This window comes from Diabrotica undecimpunctata, chromosome 5, assembly GCF_040954645.1.
Source record: "Diabrotica undecimpunctata isolate CICGRU chromosome 5, icDiaUnde3, whole genome shotgun sequence".
In the NCBI taxonomy this organism is placed as follows: Eukaryota; Metazoa; Arthropoda; class Insecta; order Coleoptera; family Chrysomelidae; genus Diabrotica; species Diabrotica undecimpunctata.
The window spans coordinates 82,996,081-83,012,180 of NC_092807.1; the positions used below are offsets into that span (position 1 = coordinate 82,996,081).

The following is a 16,100-nucleotide window of genomic DNA, read 5'->3' on the forward strand; positions in this document are numbered from 1 at the left end:
ATATCAGTAGCTACAGCCGTTCTAAGCGCGGATAATATCCGTCGCAATTCCATTGAATTATAGTGAATATGAAAGTTATAAATTAAGGCAGGTCGGTTTTGTCTAAGGAGGGGTCACTGTCGTTAGAGCTAACAGATGCAAGACTAACTGTGTCAAAAACATCATTTAGATTCATCGTAGCCTTTTAATTTTTTTATGTATGCGCGTTATACGATTTTTAAGTGATCTATCAGAGATATTATGGTAGATTTGTTTGAGGTTATAAAGAAGGGCGTTAATGTTCGAAGAAAATTGGTATGCATCAGCTAAGGGGTCATGGCAGCCGAAAGAATTTTCCAAGAAAGCAATTAGTTGTAGCGAGTTAATTGAAAAGGATGATGGGTTTGCTGCTATAAGATTTTCTATGATTGAGCGGGTAGACGGGCTCATAGTGGCTGATGGTTTTGTATCTTTGGTTTTCGATTTTTTTTTAGGGGCTGATTTGGGGGTACGAAAGGAGTCGTCATGGATGGAATGTGGATCGATTGGACTGTGAGTAGTGGGATCTGAAATGGCAATTACAGGGGGAGAGTCAGTTGGATGGGCTCTTTTGTGGAGGGCGATAGTAGAAGGTGTAGGTTGAGGTTGATCTAAAGGTAAGGGTGTGATGTTAGATAAATTGTCGGAGTAAGAATTTAGGGCAGAAGTGTGAGAGGTGCCGGAAGATGCGGTGGGGCTATTATTGGTGGATTCATTAGGTACGTGGGCGAAACGGGGGTGGGTAGTGGTATCCGGCGGGTTTTTGGCAGGTTTCAGCCGTATGTCCGGTTTTTGGCAAAGAAAAAATTCTAGTTTGTCTGATGTAACGAAGATTCGGAAGGAAGTGTTTTCAAAATGTATTAATACGGAGGTTTGTATTTCGAAATTTTCTTTGTCTGGTATTACGTAGATGGACCGTCGAAAACTTAATATATGGGAATAATCTTTGGGTGAGCCAGTACGAATCTGAGATACAGGTGAGGCTAGTTGCAGACCAAGTTCGTTTTTTAATGCCTGCTCGATAAGTTGATTTGGAATCGAGGGGAATACATTAGATATTAACAATATTTCAGTTGTAGAAATGAGTCTGCGGATGGGGACGATTTCATTTTTAACGGAAACGGTGGGATTGTTTTTGAGAAGAATATCGACGTCAAAAATAGAAGCAAGAAAGATGCAAATGCGTTGGTTAAATATATCGAGTTAGAATATATGGAAAAGCTATGAGAATATTAACGTGTGTATTAAAAACGGCGAAGGTAGGCGTGGCTAACGATGATACCAATATGGCGGTGGGATCATGGCCGGACTCAATAATATTAAAAGTACTATAAGAACATTACTAGTTATTCAGAAGATTTAATCATAATCTAAAAAGTGCAATACATTTTTAATAAACTATGATTTATTTATCCCGCGGTAAACACTAAAAACACGATATGTTATACATAAAGATAAATTAATGCAGTCAAATACTATTAATTTATTCTCTGAAGTACGGGCCATAACTTTGTTTACATATTTGTATACTAACCTGTAGAACGTTATTCCTGAAGATTTTTTATTAACATTGCTTCTGTTACTGCAACTACGTTGAGAAAAAGAAACCATTATTACGCACTATCACAATATATTATTACAGTTTCTATAAAAGTATTATAAAACTAAAAATATTCGAAAAACAACAAACGTAAACAAACATATACGATCTGTCAAAAGTGTCAAAACAATCTTAACGATATGGCCGAAGTGAGGTCGTTTTTAGTCACGTGATGCTCTCTCTATAGATTCTAACTCAATGGTTGGATATGTGGAAAGCGTGGGTAATACGAGTTACGATAGTTACGATTTCACCGATCGCCTTAATGTAATCGAAGAGAGTTGTATCCGGAAGAGCATTTAATACTATCGCTTGCTTTATGCTAGGATATGATGTGGTAACCGGTGTAGGTTTTGTTTTATTTGATGTGGTAACAGCTGCGTAGCTTGGAGCGGTGGGTTGAAGAAGCATTTTTAAATATTCTGGTTGCCAAAATATTTAATAAAAATTAGGCGCAATGTCTGGCCTATTAGTGTCTTTGTATTAATTATAATGTTTCATACAAAAGTACATACCAAGTTGTTTTACAAAAAACTATTCACTTCCATTAATTACTGGATAACAACTCACAACTAACTGACAAGTTTTTTATTAGAAATACTATTAGAAGAAGTCAAAGTGTTGACTCGTTGGCTTTTCGAATAGGAATCTTCTTTAATTTATTTCATGAATGAATTGCCAAGAAAATAGAACGCTTATTAGATGAAATATACATATGAAAGAACGAAGGAGACTTTTGAAGAATATAAGAGAGTTTACAACGAATCAGTTATAGGAAAACACAGCAATAGAAACAGTTCTCAAAAGAAATGGAACAAATATTTTAGAGCGTGGTTCTGGAATACAGAAACAGGCACGACAAGAAGTTATTTGGAGATAAATGAAATAATAAATCTAAGAAAAATAATAATAAAAAAAAATAACCATAAAAGACACTATTAGACAGAACAAAGATTAAAGAGATTAGAAATCTATACAGATCAAACAAAATTAATGAGTAGGTGTAAGAAAGAAAAAGAACATGTAACAATCATATCCGTCGAATGAGAGAAAATAGGGTAGTAAAATATTCCGGGATAAGTCGCTAAGTCGAAGAAGAAGTACATGCCGCCCTCAAAAGAGATTAAACAATAAATGTGCCGCTGGTTATAATCGAAAAACTTCGTGTAAAACAGGTTACTTTATTGAACTGATATATTAATACAATAAATTAAGGTATACGTGAACGGTGGGCGTCAGTCCTGTATTCGCTATCACCGATCTTGTTTCATCGAAGTCTCATTGTTGAATGTCCCTTTGAGCTGCGGTCGTGAACTTGCTAGCTGTAACTCGTTGTGCGACTTGTTTATGTGACTGGTTTTGCCCTAAAAATGCCCTACACGACAAGGTTGCCGATTAAAATAATAAAATTTAATAAAAATTAAAAATAAGAATATATTGGGCGTGAACACTAGGAGTAAACATCGAAGACATTCAGACAATGTGTCTATAAAAAAAGTAGATAAAAAATTCGACACATATAAAACCAGTCCAACCTTCTTCTTTGAGTCCCTCTCTTATCGGAGATTGGATATCATTAGGGCGATTCTAATTTTATTTACTGCTGTTTTGATTAATTCGTTAGTGGTACAGCGAAACCACTCTCTTAAGCCAACCAGTCTAACCAATATTACCCAAAATAATCACAATTTCACTTGTAACACTTCTACACAGTTTATACATATATAGATTTTCAAGAGGCATATGCATATATTATAAAATTGTCTGGAAATACTGTAGGGTGGACTGGGAACTCTTTTACAATTTTACAATGACATTAGAGCAAACGTGAAATAAAATCATGATCAAATTGTAAAAAATGTGTGTTTCATTAGAAAACATTTGCAGTATAAGTCAGAGAATAAAAAATTAGTAAAATTTCTGGTAAGGTTTTACATTCCTACCATTTTATATTGGTTGTTGTTTTGGTAAAATTTTACATAACTACCATAAAAAAATTATAGTTTGCCTTTCGGAAAATTCCTTGTATTTCCTAGTAATAATATATATTAATAATACCTATTTCCTAGTATTGTGCCACCTGTTTCTTACAACAGGAGCATATTTTTTCAGAATTTGAATAAAGGGTACAGTAAAAGGAGATTTTAACCCCAAAGTAGGGTTGACTAATGAAACCATTCAATGAAACCATTCAAGAGCACCATCTTGTGATCAAAATCCATTTTATCAGCAATATCCACGTAGATTGTACACATGGCGCAGCCCAAATGAGAAACAAGAAATCAAACAGATTACATCCTAATAAGATTCAGATGGAAATTATAGACCACTAACTGCAAAACATACGCAGGCGTAGACTGTGGCCATCATCTCCTAGTGTTAAACTTTTGTTTTAAACAGATTTTGTTTTAAAGTGTTTAAAAAATACCCCTAAGAAGAATCAAATTGCTTAACCCTACAAAAATCAATTAATTCTAGCAAATCCTAGAAAACCTTTCTTTAGATCAAGTAGACAGTGATTGTACTGACACCAATTTACACAAACCGCAAGTCAAGAATTACTGACTACACTTGGACTGTGATTCAAAGCAGAAAAGAGCCTAAAACTAGATTTGGAACGATTGATGTATACAGAACATTGTAAAAAGAAATAAAAGGTCAATGCCGCAAAGACCAGGCAGATTTCCCAAATATACAGAGAAATAAAAGAAAATGGTTGTCGGAATAGATTTATCGAGTGATTTATTTCAAAAGGTTAAACTCCTTAATAGAGAATTTAAACTTCAGAAATGGTCTGTAATAGATAAAGACGGTAATCTAAAGACCGATATAGACGAAATATTGAAAACGTGGCGAAATTCCTGTTACGATTTATATAGAAACATTGAGGATCCAGCGGTAAACCTATGGCAATCCGACTACCCCAGAGAACCTACTGTCTTGCTCTAGAAATCAAAAGATGTAATTAAGTCGCTAAAGAGAAATAAATTCACAGGCATTGACACAGTACAAGGGGAAATGCTGCAGTCATTAGGTGACAAAGGATTGAATATCATTCATTCTATTTGTGTCGTTGTTTGAAATTCCAAAAAATCCTTATCTGACTGATCTACCTCTATTTATATTCCGCTACACAAAAACAGAATCCACAACCAGATGTGAGAACTACAGTAAATTGTCAATATTAACATATGCCAGTAAGATATTGTTGCATATAATCAAAAATAGGTTAAAAACATTCCTACATCATCAAATACTTTAAGAACAAGCAAAATTTGTAAATGGAAAAGGTACACTTGAGCAAATCCTGCACCTAAGACAACTCATTGAAAAGTGGACACAGTTTCAAGTATCTATGATACCATGCTGATAATAGAGATGGGTACACCTATACTTCTGATGACACTTCTATACCAGTCCAATATGATATCAGTACGACTAGATCAGAAATTCTCAAGTCAATTCAGAACAGAGAGAGGAAAGACAAGGATGCGTATACTCATTCAATCTTTTTGGTGAACATGTCTTGAGGACAGCTTTAAAAGGATAGTCTGATGGAGTAACGGTGGCTGATAGAAAAGTCTCCAATTCAGGATTTATAGAAGATATTATCCTTACAGCAGCAAATGAACAAGAAACGATAGACCTACTGGAAAGAGCTGAATGAGAAAGCAATAAAGTTGGTTCCAAATTAATATAGACAAGAAAAAGATATTGTTGACAAATTCAAGACTATTCAGCTGAACAACCACTTACAGGATAGTAGAGAGTTTTAACTATCTCGGATCTAGTATAACTGATAATGGTAACTGCAAAGCAACAACTCGAAGACGCAAAATGCGCATATGGCAAGAAAATGCGAGGAGGCGCCTAAGTTAAGTTTGGAAACAGATCTATCTCTCAAAAAATCAAAATAAGACTTGTGACTGTACATGTATTCTAAATATTTTTATATGGGGCAGAAACTTGGACTCTTCGTACACATAAACGCCAAGAAATCGATGCCTTTGAGATATGGTGCTGGAGAAGAATGCGTCGTATTTTTTAGACGGCCCGTCGCACAAAAGTTTTCATTCTTATCCAACTTAAAATTAAAAAAAGTCTACAACATCAACAGCACAACAACATCATCAACAGCACAACATAATTTAGAGAGATAATTGTTTTTGGAAACAATTACTGTGGAAACACTTTATAACTGTTTAAAGCTTTCAATGTTTTTTATCCTAATAGTATACTAGAAGCATGTATTTTAAATAACACAATTAAAACAACAAAAACAACAATAAAACGTGGTGTCAAATTAACCACAATTATGGAAAATAAAACAAACTAAGTTTTCCGATAATGTTACTTTATTGAACTTTAAACATAATACATGTGGCACAAAACAGATAAACCTCTCGTTTGTTGGTCGCCAACCTTCGGTAGAAAACGGTACATAAAGAAGAATATTAAATTTTAGAAAACTTCACCTGGTTTTGATTTCATAAAAACAGGTATTTTAATTTTTGTTTTAATTTTAATTTAGTTGAAATCAGTCTAAACAACCGCTATTAAGGGGGAAGGGAGTCTTGTAAAACGGTGCGTTACAGGAGCGGAAGGGGGATTCGAACAACGCGTTACGTAACATTGTTTTTTTACTTAAATAAAAAAAACTATGGAGAAATCTCCCCAGTTGGCAATTGGTTTCGTGCATCTTTAAGGGGAATCCCTCCAATATCTTGTACAATATTGTTATTATAATATACAGAAACACGTTGCTGTGGTCAGTGTTGTTAAATTGAATTCATTCTACAATATAATCAAAATAAAATGTGAAAATTGAAAATTAAGCTGTTTCAGTGGAACATAGAAAGCCTAAAGAGAGTTTGCAGGATCCAGCAGACCCTAATCTGGCATGGTATAGCACTCACGTCTGTAAATCGTAATAGTTCTGGCAAGTGATTAAATGTGCGTACGAATGCTGCTGCTGCCGCTCGAGACGCATATTATAACTGTTTTTCTGTCTAGTCAGTTAGACAAAGGATCATGTAAGTTTTCACGACTTCTAATAAGGTTTTTGAAATAATTTAAGCAGGTGCCTTACGATTTCTTTTGACTATCACTACAATGCGACATTAAGAACAGAATATGTGATACTCAGGAGCAGATATTGGATCTGATCACAACCCTTTAATCGCCGATGCAAGAGTCAGACTAAAACGAATAGAGAATAAACATCAGCTAAAGAATTTTACTATTTCAGACGTTAACAAAAGTAAAATATAAAGAAAATGATAAAATAGTAAACAATTACGTGAAAGAAATGGGAACAACCAAAAATGTTAAGAGAATTTATTTCGTGAGCATATGACCAAGATAATAGAAGAATATAGTGTAACTAATAGATTTAATGCATGACGGAATAATTACTAGACCTAATGGAACAAAGAACAAAATACAAGGACTAGTCAGACAGAAGAAAACAAGGAGAAATAAAACAAATAATACGAGCGGTTATGAAAAGTGGATGGAGGATAGATGTTCAGAAATGAAAACATTAGAAAAGAAGTATGACATGTTCAATTTGCAGCACAACAATGTTCGTGAAGTTGCTGGTCTGTATAATAAGAAAAACACTAATACTGTAGTAGCTAATGCAGGAAAAGATATCATTGATGAACGAGAAATATTTGAAACATAGAGTAACTATATAACTGAATTGTTTTAAGGTGACAGGCCAAACATACAAAGTAAAGTAAATCAAAAAGGACCTGAAATTTCAAGTCGAAGGTTTAAAGAATCGAAGGATTAAATTGAAGAAATCTGAATTTCTTCATGCAATAAAATCAGTCAAAACCAAGAAAGCAACTGGACCAGACAACATTCTAGCTGAACTCTTAAAAATGATACAAGACGACTACATCAGTGCTCTGGTGCTCTTATGGATGTATATTATACTACTGGTAAAATACCTGAGGATTGACTGAAGTTTGTTTTTAGCAATTTCGAAGAAATAGAGGCAAAAAGATACGACGAATGCAGATTAGCTACACTGACGGTCTGATGAGCCACACATTGAAAACATTTTTTCTTCGCATTTTTCATTACAAATGGGAGCTAGATGTAACTCAGATTGGATTTAGGAATGCGCTGCGTGCTCGTGAGGCTTTCTTGGCTTAAATGTACTTTTCCAAAAATACCATGACCAACGTAAAATATTTATGTGGCTTTCATCGATTACGAAAAGGCATTTAATATAATAAGCCTGGAACACTTTTGAACATATTAAGAACCAAAGGCATTGATGGTAATAAAGTAAGCCCGGAACACTTTTGAACACATTAAGAATCAAACCCATTGATGATAGAGATCTACATATCATAGAAAACGTATATTGAAAGTAGTCGTACAAGCCGATGGTACATTAACCAACGAATTTTACATTCAAAGAGGCGACAGATAGAATGTATTCTATCCCGCTGTTATACTATTCTATTCGGGTATAATACTACTACTATATCTATTCGGGTACAATTTTCAAAACAGGCTTCTCAAAATAAAGATTTTGGGCGTAAAAATCAGTGGTGAACTGAATAATAATCTTAGATACGCTGATGAAAATTTATGATTTCAATCGCCAACCTTACGACAATGCTTCCCTACAAATAGTTATACAAAACATTGAGACAGTTACTCACTTTAAATATCTGGTATGCTCCAATACAGATCAACTAGACCCAAGTCAAGAGATCAAATGCAGAATGGAAGCATCTATTTTGTTTCAAAAGTTTCGAAAAATGAGATTATTCTTCTGTGACCACAGCTTAAACTCAAAATTACGTCAAATATTAATAAAATGATATATTTTGTTAGTGTTGTTAGATACCATCGCGACCTGGACTCTGAAGGCTGATACGATTAATCGCCTAGAGGCATTTGAGATGTGATTGTAGAGAAGAATGCCCCGAACACCCTGGACCTGGAATGAAAGAAATATTTCATGCCTACTGCATGGTCTTCGAGAAGACGGGTACAGAATCCTTCAGCTTATCATAAACAGTCAAATTAAGGTCAGCGAGAAAATTGAAAGGAAAATGTCATGGCTCAAGAACATTTGCGATCAGATAGGAAAATGGAGTACCGAAAAACTATTTCGATTAGGTAAAGACCGTGAACAATTCGCCAATGTAATTGCCAATGTTAGTTATACCTAATATGGCACCGAAAGAAGATACAATGTTTTACTTCAGTTACGTTTCCGTTTCTAATTGTATTGCCAATTGTAGAAATAGATATGTTAATTTATGAGTTTATTATTCAAAAAAGTTAAAATAGAAGATTGCATGCGAAGAACAATAAAGGGATGCAGCAAAAAATAAATGTAACGCGGAACCAAGTAGGGAAAACCTAAAATATTGTAATATTAGTAGTAAAAGTTAGTTATGACGAGTTCGAAATCTCTTGTTTTATTTAATATTACCGAAAATGCGATTAAAACAATACTCATGGGCACAGAAGAACGTGACGGCGCGTTACATGGAGGGAGGGGGGCCAAAAATCTTGAAAAACATTGCATTACGTAATACTTGAACGCCGCCTAATCAGAAAATGTATTCGTCATTTTTCTTAATTTTTATAAATAGTTTTTAACAAAAAATTTCACATTGGTCCATTTTCTTCCTGTGAATACTACTTGCTCCTCTAATAACTTGGTACATTGCTCTATTCCTGGCAGGAAACCCCTCTTTATAAGTGATTTGAACTCCTTTAGGATTATTTCCTTTTCTTCGGTGGTCCATGGCCTGCGCTTGAAGCTAACACATTTCTTTTTTGGATTGTTTCTGTACACTGCTCCAGATCCCCCATCTACAAATAAATAAAATAGTACTATTAAACTGTGAATAGTTGAAAAAGAATTATAAGACTTCGTCTTCAGTTAAATACTGCGCGCTGGTGTCTGTTTTCACAGAGTTTATGAAATTTGAATATGCGTACACTATCGGAAACCAGTTCTGTACACTGAGACGAGAGTGTAGAGTACCAGGAAATGTCTCATGCAGCAATAAAATTATTGTGATGTGCCTTTAAAACCGCTTATCGCCATATTATCAACTTAAAAACCCCACAGGCTGGTTAGGGGGTCAACTTTGATGACCGAAAGAGTACACCACCTAGAAATGCTTCAGGTAGTAATTTAATTGCTATGCAGCACCGTTAAATTGTATACGTTACTAAAATCACTTTGATTAAAAAAAGAATTCTAATGTTGCATCAATGAAGCAGAACCATTTTTATGCAAAATGATCATGGAAAATATCGATAAAAGATTGCGCGTAACTAGCAAATCTGAAGATGCCATTTGTTGCGATTCCATTTGATGCCATTTGTAATATGCGATTTGAAAAATAATTTGATGATTCAATAGAAAAGGAAAATCTAAAGAATTGTGTTTTATAATAAATTCAAATTCTGCATGAATTTTTGAAAGTATATTGTTCACTGAATCTGCTCATTAAAGAATTTAGACTTTTAGTAACGATAAGTTTTAGTAATCAACGCATTGAAAAGTCACCCAAATTGTCAGTTCTAAATATTGTTCGATTTTATAATTAAAAAAATAGTTACATGTCGGTCATTACCTGTTATTTCAGACAAAGCAATATTTCCATTCTGTTCATCTTCCCCAGCGTCACTATTATTTACTTCTATGCAATCAGCCTCTTTGTCTTCTATGCCATCCATATCTTAAAAAAAATTATATAATACAAGAAGGTACCTATTAAGTGCGTTCTAAAATTTCAACTAAGAACTTACGAATACCTGTAAGATTTATATCCTTCAGTGCCTTTCCTGCAAATTTATGAGCTTCACCTTGGTCCACCGCTAGGAGTAAGCGACTTACTTTTGTAAGCTCGACTGCGTTTTCTTGCAGACGGTAAAATTCCCTATGAACGCGAACATCATGACCCAGGTGGCGAGCTAGCCAATCGTTTTCATTTTCATTTAGATTGAATATTTGGCACACAGTTGCTACATATTTCCTTAGTTTAGTGCTGGTCACTAAATCCGGTGCATTAAGGTCTGCTTCTTCACACCACTTTTTGAGACAATCATGTCCCCTCGTGTGACTTCCTGTTGTTTTTGAAATGGCAAAAACATATGAATTTTCACTAAGGACTCCATATTGTACACGTTGGGATATGATCAAATCAATTGTTTTTTTATTTTACTGGTAAGTAGAATAGGCACTATTCTCCCACGTTTGACAATGATTTTTACCATGATTAACGAAGATGCGATTTTTTTTTCTAGGAAGTCAATGAATTTTTCAGTTCCTCTGTTCCCAAATTTTTCCAGTTGGGTCTTGATGACTATTGGCTAAGAGTCATTTTTGCTGCTTCCCCAGAACGCCTTTTGTTGAATATTATGATTCTAGCTTATGTAAGGGAGACAAGACTCCTCGTCTTAGGCATTGTCCTCTTTCAATCGATGCATACTTTTTTATGGCATATCCTATTTTGAGAGCTAGAGATGTGATTTGATATTATTGCCTTTTTGTTGGATCACTAGTAACTATACGAATTTCCTATAAAAAAATATGTTTAGTGATTATATAGATTAAATTAAATTTATTCTTAATTAGATCAGAACAATTCTAAAAACATAAGTCTATAGAGTGTTTAACAGACTTACCTTGATTGCATTAACAATCAAGTCGAACTTCTGCGGAACAAAGACTTCATTTAAATTTTGAAAACTTTCTTCTTTCCTTTTCATTTCTAGCGCTAATCTCCCCAGCTGTCTCATAGACTGCCTTATAAGTTCCGATTGCGTGCAGCTATATTTTTCATACAGGAATGCTCCATAAAGCATGATTGTGTCGCCCTCTTTACATCTACTGGAAATTGCATCATTTCAAAAATGGTTCACGATGTCTAAGAATCGAGGTGTGAAATTATGTTCTTAAATACCATTTAATAGTGCTGCACTTTCTACTATAGGACCTTTTCCAGAAGCTCTTTCAGAATCTTTGTCGTTCTTCGACTTTGAAGGACATGTATATCTTAAGTGATACCAGAGCTCTCTCTTGAGAAGAAACCCTAATCATTCAGGACAGGGACCATAATCCGAGTATGATATAAATGCTTTTTCCTTGGTAGTATGTCTCCTAGTTAAAATAAGTTCCCCTTCTTTCAAAGATAGGACGTCGCAATTATGGTAAAAGTCTCCATATCTTAATAAGTTGGCGAATTTTTTGGGTTTAGCTAAGATTCTAGCAACCTCCGTTTCATTTTCATGATGTTTTTCAACATGTCTAGAAAAGTTGTTACATATTATTTTAGTATGAGTGTCCTTTATCTCGAATTCGTTTTTTCATTATTTTCTCTCTCTTTTCTCGTCTTAGCTACTGACACTGAGCATAATTCTACATCGTCTTTTTTATTTTGAGCGACTATATGCTTTGTTAACGGTGTGTCTTCTTTATTATGGTCATCCGTAATAGGACTTGTCTCATTTTCTTTAGAAACTTCCAAACTAAAATTACTCCCATCTGAACTAGGGGAATACGCACTACCTGAATCTTCAAAAGGGTCAGGCGAATAGTCCGTACCGTCTTCCTCCTCAGGTACCAGATCCCTATTGTTCTTATTAGTACGGTTCCTTATGCTATAATGGTATGTCGACGGATAGTTCAAAGACGAGTTCAAGTTCATAACAGTCGAGTGACACGTGACACGTGCTAGTTGTTTCTGACATGTTTCGTCAGTGCCGTTTTTATCTGCAAAAATATTTTGTACTAAAATTTTGAATTGGCTATCAATTAAATAATACATTTTCGTTTCAAGAACACTAGTTTTTAAAAGTATAATAGTATAAGTTTGTCTTTATAAAAACCCTTTACGGCAAATTCCTACTCGGCAGGAGGTCTTTCCTACTGTCAAATTTTACGCCACCTGTTTCTTATAACATGAGCCTATTGTTTCATTTAATTTTTTTCGAATAGAAGATTCAGTGAACGAGCAAGAGGTGAAAGAATTTTCTAATATACAAAATTATATTCAAATTTTTTTTTCAATTGATTTAAAAAAAACAGTGCTTCGTCACTGCTAATTTTAACTTATATACCTACTACTTGCAGTATTAAAATCAGCGCTATTTTATACTAATATTAATAAGTTTTAAATCATATTTTGTGTTAGAACTAGTGAGTACTAGTACAAGGAATACGCATAAATAGTGTAGTGGTAGTTATCTGTAATGTAGTTATCATTACAACACTCTGAATGGCAAAGGAAGACTACGAGAAGGCATTTGACTCATGCAAATATGGAAAATTAATAATGTCTTTAATAAATTTGATGATCTATATTCAAAAATAGTTAATTATATAATATTCAAAGGAATATTGTCGAACCCAGTGATTACCGGTATTAAGGAATCTCCCGCATACTGACCAACGCCTTCGGGCGGATGAGTTGAGTGGTTAAGTGGCACCTTTTTTTCCTAGGATTGAGAAATCAGCCGCAAGTGTGGATAGATCAAGAATATGGTCAACGGCATGAGGATTCAGAAGGTAAGAGGAAACAACTACAATAAAGACTCGTAATTGAGGCGTCTTTAGTATGATAAAAATGGTTATGAGACATGAGTCTAAAGAAACAAATACAGTCCAGGGTTAACAGAGACCAAGAACCGGTGTGAGAGGAAGACAACACCTAGAACACATGGCCATCATGAACCCAGCAACAATCTTATACATAACCTACTTAAAAATCGTGTCTTTGAATGTAAGTAAAAGGAAGACAGAATGGAAAAATTTAAGTATTTGATTTCGAGATTTTCTTGGAGATTACAGCGGACGAAATCGAAACGTAGAGAAATTCGTCTTAAATTTAAGAAAGCCAGGTGTATGTTTTTATAGAATAAAAGCTGTTCTTTGCAATCTAGACTTTGATATATTGGTTAGACTTCGAGTACTTAACCGTTATGTATTCTAAATGTCTGCTATCCAATAATTTTGCTAATGGTAAAACTGTTGGACAAAAATTCCAAAATTGCAAACTTTAATTAAAAAAACAATCAAGTATAAAAATGAAAAGTAAAATGTTAATGACAGTTTGCAAATACATATGTTCAAGATATTTAAAGTCAAAATTTTCATGGATGCGATTAACTTGAAATTTAAGTTATTGTAAAACAAAAATATTTTACAAAGTAATATTATTAAAAATCCTGATAACAAACTAATTTTCATTAAATTTAGCCAAATATTTATTTTCAGCAACATTTTATTTTGTATAGCCATTTATGAACTTTAACCTTTATGACTGACTTCACATTTATCTACAGCAATCAGTAGCCTGCTGACTTTAGTTAATTCTACTGCACTCTCATGTAATCAGTAAAATTCCCTAGGTAGTCTTATGTATTGTCCTAAATGTTTTGTCAGCCAATCATATTCATTCTCTGACATGTTGAACAACTGACAAACCGTCGCTACATACTTCCTTAGCTTTGTTCCACTGATCAGTGACGCGTTTTCAAGTTCTACCCCCTCACATGTCTTATTCAAGCAGTCACGACCTCTGAAGTGTCTCAATGATGGATTTGATCTTGCAAACATGTATTTGTTTTGCGAAGAAACCAACCGGTGTCGAATCAGCAAATCGATATACTCCTTTATTATGGGCATCAAAATTGCTGGAACTTTTCTTCCTTTTTTTCTTCTACTTCAACGACAGTTAGAGTATCGGCCAACTTGCGCTCAATTGGTGTCAATTATTCCTTTATATCATCTGTACTTTGATCTTCTTAACTTGGTCTATTGATATAATCGCTCATCTGGATCCGTGCCTCTTCTCCGGAGCGTCGTTTGTTAAAAACAATGATACAATGAAACAGTGATTTCTCTCCTCACTTTAAATTTCATCTTTAGCTGTCAAAATATAAGTATCTATATATTTGTTAAGCTTGAGCAAATCATTAGTTATTGGCAGCAATTGTGCTGCATTCATCTTTCTCTTGTTTAGTGTAGCAACCACACCTGACGATAAACGAACATTCCATTCTAATTTCATACGCTGCGTAAGGAGGACGAGGATTTATTTCGCTTCACATTTCCAGGTCGTAAAGCACTGCCTCTCTCTAATGATATACATTTCTGTAAACTATACTCAATTTTGAGCGCCAAACTCGGAATTTTAAATTCTGGCCTCGCTGTTTCGTCATCAACTGTAGTGATGCTGACCTCTTTTGTAGCTTGAACGATTATGTCAAATTTCTCAGGAACAAGAAAGTCAGTTAATGATTGACCTGGATTAAAGCTATTCACTATAGATTAACAAAAATCCTTCGTAAATCCGAAACCGTGAATATTATGTATCAAGGCATTACTTTCAGATATAACATGGTTCGGTTCTGAATATTTTTCGCAGTTCAGTTTTTTTGTGCAAACATATTTGATATGGTGCCATAGATGTTTTTTCAGATAGAAGCCTAAACAATTAGGGCACGGCCCATATTCAGAATGTTTAACGAATTTTGCTTCATTTTTAGTTGGCCGTCGCATGAGTATAATTCTCCAGTTTTGGTAGCTAATACATTGCAAATATGATAGAAATCACCCACGCGGATAAGCTCGAGGAATCCGGCACGACGCTCTTTTGAGTTCTTTGGATATGCTAAGCATTTTGCTACTTTGTTAGTCTCTGAATGTAAAGTTTCAAAGTGTCTACCCATATGGATCACTGATTTATCACAAATAAATCAGACGTGAGTCTTATCTCTAATCCTTTTCCCGTCTTTATTTGATGCTGTAACTACCTTTATACATGTATCTTTGGCCGTAGTTTCTTTTCTATATAGCAGTATAGATTTATCACTCGCTTCCGTACTTTTCACAGTTTCTTCGCTTATTCTTTTTTTGTCTTTCCCAACTACGTTTTCATTCTGCTGTTCAGAATGCACATCATGTAAGCTATCCAAAAATGTATCCATAACTCACTTTTCATCAGGTATTCCGTTATTCGTTTTTATACATTTTTATTTCCTACCTATTTCTATTTCACCATACTTTTTGCTTTTAATATAGTTCGCCGTATTGGAATTATCCAATCCATTTATATCCTCATTTTCCTTTTCATTTATTTCTTTCAAATTACGTACTTTAGAATGTGTACCTTGTACACTTTCGAAGAATGTATCCATAATAAACTTTTTATCAGGTGCCTTGCTATATTTTGCTGTATCTGCTTGCTCGCTGCTTGTTTTATCCACTTAGATTTAATTTTTCCACCATAATTTTCTTCAAATGTGTTGTTTTCATTTGGTTTGTTGTTGTTTTTACGTTTTCGAAATCTCTCGTTTTCAGATACTGCGAGTTTGACGAAGATGGAATATATTCACTCCCTGAGGTCTTATCTTGATCATCACTTATCATAATGTCCTCTTTTTTCGCCCAAAGAGAAACCTTCTTAGCTTGCCAAAAGGAGAGTGG

The 16,100-nt window shown here is 34.4% G+C and overlaps 1 protein-coding gene across 4 annotated transcripts in view; it reads right to left on the bottom strand.

Annotated features, from left to right (window-relative positions):
• The window catches only part of LOC140440673 (uncharacterized), a 40,707-nt gene that overhangs the window by 13,563 nt on the left and 11,044 nt on the right, over window positions 1–16,100 (bottom strand). The window contains exons 1-2 of one of the 4 annotated variants that reach the window (XR_011950910.1): window positions 10,243–10,312; window positions 7,235–9,469 (exon numbers count right to left, since the gene is read on the bottom strand). The exons of 1 other annotated variant lie outside the window; for it this stretch is intronic. Coding sequence is in view for 2 of the 3 variants with exons in the window: in XM_072531030.1 (XP_072387131.1) it covers window positions 11,959–12,383 (425 nt within the window). In the remaining variant the exon portion in view is untranslated. Of the gene's footprint in view, window positions 1–7,234; window positions 9,470–10,242; window positions 10,313–11,580; window positions 12,384–16,100 lie in introns of those variants that run through there. 2 more of the 4 variants (XM_072531031.1, XM_072531030.1) reach the window with 2 other exon arrangements.